General features: G+C 33.7%; 1 protein-coding gene across 1 annotated transcript; it reads left to right on the top strand.

Moving 5' to 3' along the window:
• Window positions 1–401: 401 nt before the first annotated feature.
• LOC127867623 (uncharacterized) lies at window positions 402–1,842 on the top strand. The gene is made up of 2 exons (XM_052408929.1): window positions 402–1,214; window positions 1,330–1,842. The coding sequence occupies exons 1-2, from the start codon at window positions 875–877 to the stop codon at window positions 1,575–1,577; spliced, it is 588 nt and encodes a 195-aa protein (XP_052264889.1). The 5' UTR covers window positions 402–874; the 3' UTR covers window positions 1,578–1,842.
• The last annotated feature ends 7,542 nt before the right edge of the window (window positions 1,843–9,384 follow it).

The following is a 9,384-nucleotide window of genomic DNA, read 5'->3' as shown; positions in this document are numbered from 1 at the left end:
AGTTAACATTGAGAACAATTACTAAATCATATAGAAATTAGTTATGTAGAATATGATTATTAAGTTGAAACTATTATCCTAAAGATTATACTAAATATTGATGCATGCATAAATCATGTTTATAAAACAGAACTGTTATTTATTTTTTTTTAATTATCTTTAATATGATTATTAGCGTATGATTAAGTAAATAAACATAAATTATGTAAATGAAACAGAGCGGTTTATTTTAAATTGTGTAGAAATTGGCCTCAAAGAAAATGTTCAATTATAATAAATACATTAAGGTATAAGATTATTATTATTTAATTATATAAATATTAAAATGGTAAGCAGCGCAACTTAAAGGCCAATTTCGTTAATTATGTAAAAAATGGAGAGATAAAATGTCAATTTATATTATAACCTTAGTCGATTTCGTCCGCCTTTTCAATTAAAAAGACCATTTATTGTATAAGCAAACCAAAATGACCGATATATTTGATAAATTACGTCTTCGGTGATAGGTTTCTCTTCCGCAATTGGCATATTATCACGACTAAATGTACGTTAGAGTAAGAGTATCTTTGCTTGATGTATTAATTCAATACATTATTTAATTAGAATTTCATACGGATGGATTTGAACGGATTTTGTAATATCTTGTTGATTAACTTTTGGACTTGGATGTATTGGACTTTGAAACATTTTGTAAAGAACTGAATAAAGAACACAGAACTATCAATAGAGTTATCTGTATACGAGTTATAACGCAACAATTGTATTACGGACTATATTTTAAGCAATTAAAGCCGTGTTGTCAGTGAAATTTGTCGATGTCATTGTTATTTCATGAAATTTGTATATATCGTCCGCAGATTCCTTCTTTGTATTTATGTCCGCAAATCCATATAGATTTTCTTTAGTAAGCATAAAAGGATGTGTCTTCCACTGGGTGCAGTCTGTGTGGCGGAAAGTACAGGAGTTAGGCCTAGCCACCGCCTACCGAAACAACCAGGCCATCCACCAGTATGTTCGGCAGTTGATGGCGTTGCCGTTCCTGCCTGCCGGAAACATAACTGAGACGTTCCACCATCTTCAGGCCCGTGCAAACTCCGTCCAACTGACGCAGCTAGTGGACTACGTCAATCGTCAATGGATAAACAACGCCATCTTTCGGGTGGAAGATTGGAGCGTCTTCAGGCGTTCGATTAGAACAAATAATGATGTAGAAGGTAATTGCAATATACAATTGATTTTTTTTGTTTTATTATACAATTATTTTCAATTTGCTATTGAATTTGTTAAATAACACACGCAAATCTTAAATCATGTTTGCATTGATTTCAGGCTGGCATCATCTACTCAACAGCCAGGCACATCATGGCGCAGTGCCCTTCTATGTGCTGGTACCAGCCCTGCGCAAGGAAGCCGAGTTGGTGGACATCAGCGTGCAGTCTTCCAATCTGGATCGTGAGCAGCGTTCATCAACCGTCAACGCACGCCTGGAAGAATACTGGACAAAGTATTCGAATGGTGAAGTGTCCACTTCCACCTTTTTGAAGACTGTTTCACACTTGTATGGACCATCTGAGTGAATGAAAATATAAGACATGTGTTAAGCTGTTACATAGTGTGTTGTGTTAATTGTACACTGTATTTGTTTCATGTACATATTTGTAAGATTTATATGTATGGTTTGATTAATGTAAATGTGTTGCATAATGTGTTCATTGTATTATACTTTATTCTGTATTGTTGTTCTGTTCACTGTATTTGTTTCATGTACATATGTATTGATTAATGTTAAGGTGTAACATAAGGTTTTCATTAATTAATATAATAAACAATATGAGAAAATTACTGGCCTTTGACGGCTTTGTTACAAACACGCTTACGCGTTAAAGAGCGCCGTCTTGATTTTTCACACATGTAGGCAAGTTTGTAGCTTAAGGTGTCATTTATATTTTAAAATGTTAATAAGATAACAAATTTCGTTATATTTATTGCTTCCCTGCTTTGATAATAAAATTTAGGGCGAACGGACCCAGGGCGAACAGGACTTAGGGCGAACAGGATTTAGGGCGAACAGAAATTAGGGCGAACGGACCCGAATTCACTTCGCACCAGGTTTAATAATATTTTCGCTTGTGCTGTTAAGAGTTGATCCGATGACAAGACTATTTTTATGTTTATAGATCTTTGAGTAAAACAACTAGCGTGTGCAGATGTGTTTGGGCGCAGAAGGTTTGTGCGTGCGTGTGTGGGCATTTATGCCTTTTATGGTTAATCTTTAATGTTAGATTCAGTAAATTTTAGCCTGCAACACCACCGTATTTATATATCGGATAAATGATTGAATACACAGTCATATTTGACTTGACTTCGTTTGAGAAATACTTTTTTAATAACGAAAATCAATAAATTTTAACTATAAATACAATATCTTAGTTCCAGGCAATCAAATAAAAAGTAAAATTGAAATTTGTCCTAAAGCTCTAAGTGAAATAAAATTTATTTTTAGTGCGAAAAGGTTCTATGTGCAGTGAAGTGCTACTAAGAGCTCTTTCGCATTAAGGTTGTTGATGCTAAGAAAAATTCTAAATGAAACTTTTAGCAATAATTGAGGAATATATTTACAAAAAATAAAATAAAAAAAAGTATTTTGAGAACCCCCAGAACAGATAATATTTTGTAACTGATAAAAACTAAGAAAACATATTGATACATTGTGTAATATTGTGTAATATTATTCACTTAGATTCACTTAGACCTTTTTCGTACTGAATTTGGGTATTTACACATTTTCTTAAATGATTTTTTTCATGTATAACATTAATAAATAACTTTTTAGCAATGTAATAAGCATTAAATCACAATTTGAATTCCGTTTTCTTTATACATGTATATTTTTTAGGTTGTCGGCTCTTTCGGCCCCAAGCTCTTTCGGCCCCGGTTTTTTCAGGCTCTTTCGGCCCCAATTTCAGGCTCTTTCGGCCCAGGTACCAGGCTTTTTCGGCCCCATTTTTAATTTGAATTAATCGTTGCAAATATGTTGGTCGAAACTCTTTAAAACTATGGAATATTGTTTATTACAGTAATATATTATCTTTATTGAGGATTAATGCATTTGAAAAAAAGATTCTCTTTGTCTTTTGCTTCAGGTATATCGTCGTCGAAATGAGAAGAATAGGTACAAGAATATGAGACGGCTTTGAAAATAAAACAAACTATAAAATAATTTATATTACATTTATTTGGATAATTTTAAAGTTATAACAATAAGGAATACATACGTCTAAACAACACAATACATTAATTTAACCTAATTACATACTACATAATTTACTGCACACAAGTTGTTTATTTTATCAATAATGCAATTAGATCACCATAATAATCATCATATAAATATTAATCATCATCATTCATCATCAGAGTCACAATCATCAGCATAATAATAATGATCATCAAAATTATCATCAGCATAATAATCAGCATAAGAAACATCAGCATTTAAATTACAACGTAACGTGATAATCATTATCATGTGGTGATATGTTTATATATCCCAGCATTATCATCATCATCATCATCATCATCATCATCAAGAGGCGACGATTCAGAAGGCATACGTCTCCCCGATCTTGGTGAGGAAATCCTCGGTGGTCAGTTCGTATTCTTCCCATAGCTGGCCAAGCTGCTCGTCAAGATTTACATAGACGTTGCGTCGGACCCGCCCGGTTCCCTCTCGCACCAGCTGGGCCTGCACTGGCAGGTACTCGGCCTCGCGCCGCAGCAGAGGTACCAAGACATAGAAGGAGCACTTGTGGTCGGCTGCCTTCAAACTCAACCGACGGTGCCACCCTTAAAAACAAAACACTAATAAGACAATGCAATATAATTTGTAACTCGCTTTAGTAACACAATAAAATAAAATTACGTACATTTTAAGGTACTTACAAACAATATTTAGTGAACATACAATATACAGACAGACTGAATGTCAGGCGTTGTAGGACGGTTGCGGCAGTCATTGCAGATGAAGGTAAGAACAATATCCCCACCCCCCTCTTTGCACTAAAATATTCTGTCGCGGATATGCCTACAAAGTGTTTGCAAAATTCGTCATGAATTTACAACATAACCTAATTGATTAATAACTAACTTGACGATGATCACACATCGTTAATGCATTAAACAGATGTTGTTTTCTTTAATTACTCCGACCCCGTCAATCATTATCGAATGAAGCCATTGTCTAGCACACTCGCACCTATGCCCGGTTTTATGATTTTTATCAGGATGTTAAATACATGTGTGGTGTGTATTCGGGTTAAAAGGTAACACAAAATGTAGATTTAAGTTGATAAATTAGTAAACTTTGAACTGACAATGAACTGACAATAAAATAAATTTAAAAAAAATGCAAATGATAACCATGACAATAAAATTAATAATTAATTAAAAAATTTATATGACGGTACAGTTTAAAAACAAAAAATAAAGGCGAGTATCAATTTCATTATCCAATATAATTTATTAAGAAATAAATTACCAATCGAATAACAAAATGAATATGTGACTTTATTTGTATATTAGTCATATACTTTTGAAAAGAAAGGAATTCTAAAATTTCAGTCGACGATTAAAGTTTGTCACATTACATGTATTAACATTTGAACGAACACGTCCATAAACGGTAACTAAATATATTGTGACAAAATATGACTCTAAAAATAGTGTATTATCTATATTATCTACTATAAATGTTAAAATAAATACATAATTGGTTGCTGCTAATTTGTGCTTACGTGAAACGACAATTGTTTAACTTTGTACGCGTCTTCCGTGGAGATTCTGTTGTAATATAAAACGGGACCCGTCTTAGATCATCAAAAAGCGGGACCCCTTTAGATCATAAATGATTTTAAGCGTGCATACATTTAAAAACGATTTTCAAATGTCTCAAATTATCCATACGCATAAATAAACATTTACTATACACACCATAATTCAATCATACACCCGCTTCAAATAGGTGACACCGTGTAATAAAATGTAGGGCCGAATAAGCCTGGTCGATTTGGGGCCGAAAAAGCTTGGGGCCGAAAAAGCCTGAAATTTCGGTCTGGGCCGAAAGAGCTTGGGGCCGAAAGAGCCTGCTACCTATTTTTTTAACTATAAAGCTTATTGAAAAAATGGAAAGTTACGTAATTGCAGAAAAGCTAGTTTAGTTTTTGAAATGAATTTCAGAGAGATGTGAGCCTTTTTTTAGCTCTACCTAATTTATCAATGTAAAATATCTTGCTATGATGTTTTAGAAAACTAAAACAATAAAAGAATTAAGGTGATCATAATTTAAAAGTAAAGTTGTGTATTTAAATTGTTAAATTGCTGATACCTTAAATCTTTGTATTCTCCTCTCGTAATTACCTAATACACCTAGTTTGTTGTATACACTATCATAGAAAGTTAAATATGACATTTAGGATAAATAGATATTAAAAAAACACGACATCAATTTGGTTGATATTGTGGTACAGTCTGTATTAATTAACCAACACTAATTGGTTTCTGAGGTGAGATGTGAATTAGTTGGTCAACTAATTACTTTTCTGAGTTTGTATGAAACTCAGAAATAAACCGTTAATCAGTGGGCAACCTTTCTGGTGTGATGTGATTTGGTTTGTAAGTGTGCTTATGGATGTAGATCAGTTAGCTTTCTTTCAAGAGTGATGTGATTTGGTTGGAATCTGTGTCAGTGGTTCTTAATAAGTGAGTTTCAACTCTGTTGTGGTTTGATTTGCTTAGTCTCTGTGCCAGTGGATGTTAATCAGTTAATGTCCATTCTGGAGTGATGTGATTTGCTTGGTATCTGCGTCGGCGATTGATAATTAGTTAGTTTCCATTAAGTAGTGATGTGATTTGCATAGTATTTGTGCAAGTGGATGTTAAACAATAAATAACCATTCGGGAGTGATGTGATTTGCATGGTATCTGTGCCAGTTAATGTTAATCAGTTAGTAACCATTCATGAGCAATGTGATTTGCTTGGTACCTGTACCAGTGGTTGTTTTACAGTAAGTTACCATTCAGGGATGATGTGATTTGCTTGGTACCTGTGCCAGTGGTTGTTTAACAGTAAGTAACCATTCATGAGCAATGTGATTTGCTTGGTATATGTGGCAGTGGATGTTAAACAGTAAGTTACCATTGAGGGATGATGTGATTTGCTTTGTACCTGTACCAGTGGTTGTTTAACAGTAAGTAACCTTTCATGAGCAATGTGATTTGCTTGGTATATGTGGTAGTGGATGTTAAACAGTAAGTTACCGATCAGGGATGATGTGATTTGCTTTGTACCTGTGCCAGTGGTTGTTTAACAGTAAGTAACCATTCATGAGCAATGTGATTTGCTTGGTATATGTGGCAGTGGATGTTAAACAGTAAGTTACCATTCAGGGATGATGTGATTTGCTTTGTACCTGTACCAGTGGATGTTTCACAGTAAGTAACCATTCAGGAGTGATGTAATATCTGTGCCAATGGTTGTCCATCAGAGGGTTTCAATTTGTAACAATTCTGCAGAGAAGAAATAAAACAGCTGAATGATGTAAATGTATACCAATTATGAAAATTTGAAAATCTTGTAATAATTGCCTAATAACAGATCCGTTATCCCAGTGGAAAAGCCCCTTCTCAATTAACTATGTGTTTTAAGGTTCATCCGACATACACCACCATACTTATACTAGTGCTCAGTGGAAAAAGTCTGATGGTGGATGTTGTTGTTTAGTGCTTGACTTTTGAGCGTGTACTTTGTATAAAAAGGTCAAGACATACCACATTCACTTTAAGTAAAAGTAAGAATGTACTAAACTAATATTTATGATGTTAAATCATTAAATATATTCAATTGTTAATTACTTTGGTATAAATTTTGTTGTATAATGACATGGCTTAAGCCTACAAATTACGCCAAATATCTGCCAAAGCATAAATTAATTTCACAAGTAATGATACATGTAGAATGTTGCATAAATAATTGAAAACTACACCTTAAATTAAGAATGAAAAACAAGTAAGTTTCTCAAATGCACCTTTTCTAACTTGTTACTGATTGCTGGAAACACTCACAACAACAAATCATTATTATTAATTCTTTTTTGTAAATTCAGTTAAAAAAAAATCATTCTGTTTTTGAGACATTTAAAAGAATACTTTTGTACATCTCCAATGTTTAAACAAAAAACAACTGCAAAAAGTATTTTTTAAGAATAAAATAACATCAATTGACATAAAGAATTGTTAAGCATTATTAAATAGTATAAGAACAATATATTTATGCTATCTGTTTAGTTTAAAAATGGTTATAAGTAACATTTTTTCAAAATATATTTAAAAAATACCTTTATAATTTTTTTAATATTAATCAATTTCAAATATATGCCATTAAGGGAGAATTTTTAATACTTTTTAAGTCACTAAATGTCGCTTAGAAATTTTTCGCTCTGAACAAATAAGTTGAAAAAAGTGTGTTTTTTTCAGTCCGAAATGGTTCTAAGTGCCATTTTAGCAATATTATTATTTTCAATTTAGAAAAAGTATTTTATATAAAAATAAATTCTGTAAACTGATTATTTATGTTAGGTTAAACATCACGTAGAATTGTTTCGCTCTTAACGCCAAGTACAAAAAATGTGAAATTTCAGTGCGAAAAGGGTCTAAGTGACATTTTTTTAATTAACTTTTTTGTTTGTGAAAATTCAAAAATGATTATTAAAATGTGATTAGAACAGAACATTCTCTATCAAACTTGAAAATATAAAGCCTTTTTTGTTGTTATTGTTAATATGATACAGTTTTAACCTTCTCCTGTAAAATTTTGAAAAATGCACTTAGAGCTGTTTCGCTTTCACCCCTCGATACTTTAGTAACAACATCAACAATTTAACACCACTGTCCGTTACGGAATACCGTTAATGCCATCGTGGTTACACATTATAATCCAGAGGGCGACAATGCGATAGTACGATGGCGACAATGCGATAGTACGATGGCGACAATGCGATAGTACGATGCCGACAATGCGATAGTACGATGGCGACAATGCGATAGTATGATGGCGACAATGCGACAACGCGAAAGTACGATGACGACAATGCGACAGTGGGACAATACGATGGCGACAGTGCGATAGTACAATGGCGACAATGCGATAGTCATTTCGTACTGTCCCCAACGTATCATCCCATTGTCGCCATCGTACTATCGCGTTATCGTACTGTCGCCATCGTATTGTCACACTGTCGGCATCGTGTTATCGCATTGTCGCCATATGGTACTATCGCGTTATCGTACTGTCGTTATCGTATTGTCGCATTGTCGCCATCGTACTATCGCACTGTCGCATTCGTAATGTCGCACTGTCGTCATCGTATTTTCTCACTATCGCATTGTCGCCATAGTACTATCGCAATGTCGCCATCGTATTGTCGCACGTACTGTCGTCACCGTTTTATGGAATTGTCGCCATCGTATTATCGCGTTATCGTACTGTCGTCATCGTATTATCGTATTGTTGCCATCGTACTATCGCCCTATCGAATTGTCGCCCTCTATCTGGATTTTAATGTATAACCACGATGGCAGTAACGGTATTCCGTAGTCATTCTTATGTATTATTACGTCTCGTATTTCCGCGGTAAATAGGCTCGATAGCACTAAAATTAAATCAAACATGAATAAACGAATGTCTCAAATACCATCAAAAGAAACAATCAATTAAGTTAAAGTTTATGTAATTTATATCATTTAAAATAATTGGAATTTAATACGCAAACATAAATAAATATGACAGTTTCACGAACACACTGTCAACTCTTTCATTTCAATGCGGATTTTTTTGTAGTTTTGCGCTTCGAATTATGCTTAAAATCCTCTTAAGACGTTAAATTACCAAGAATATATTGATATTGGCAGCGAGAGATGCTTATAATTTCATGCAGATTTAACAAGTAGGTCGTACAGGTTTGTTTGTAGACAAAAGCCAGGGGCCATAAACGATATGCCGCGAGAATAGCCGACCAGCGAGCATACCGGGTTTGATGATGATAATAATGATGATGATTGATGATGATGATGATGATGATGATGATGATGATGATGATGATGATGATGATGATTTCTTAAATTAATTGCTCGACAAGCCTCACCATGTGAACCTTCTTACAACTCGTTGTATAAACGCAAGTAACTAAAATTATAATTTTCTATATGAACACTAGTTTCATTGGTAAGATTTTGCTGTTCTAACCAACTCTCAAGACGATGTTTGTGTGATGTAAATATCACAATCACATTTTCTGTCTAATATCATGTATTACCGGTATTAGCACATTC

Source organism: Dreissena polymorpha, chromosome 2, assembly GCF_020536995.1.
Source record: "Dreissena polymorpha isolate Duluth1 chromosome 2, UMN_Dpol_1.0, whole genome shotgun sequence".
Classification (NCBI taxonomy): domain Eukaryota; kingdom Metazoa; phylum Mollusca; class Bivalvia; order Myida; family Dreissenidae; genus Dreissena; species Dreissena polymorpha.
Note: the sequence above shows the minus strand (reverse complement) of the source record. Positions and strands in the feature narration are given on the sequence as shown.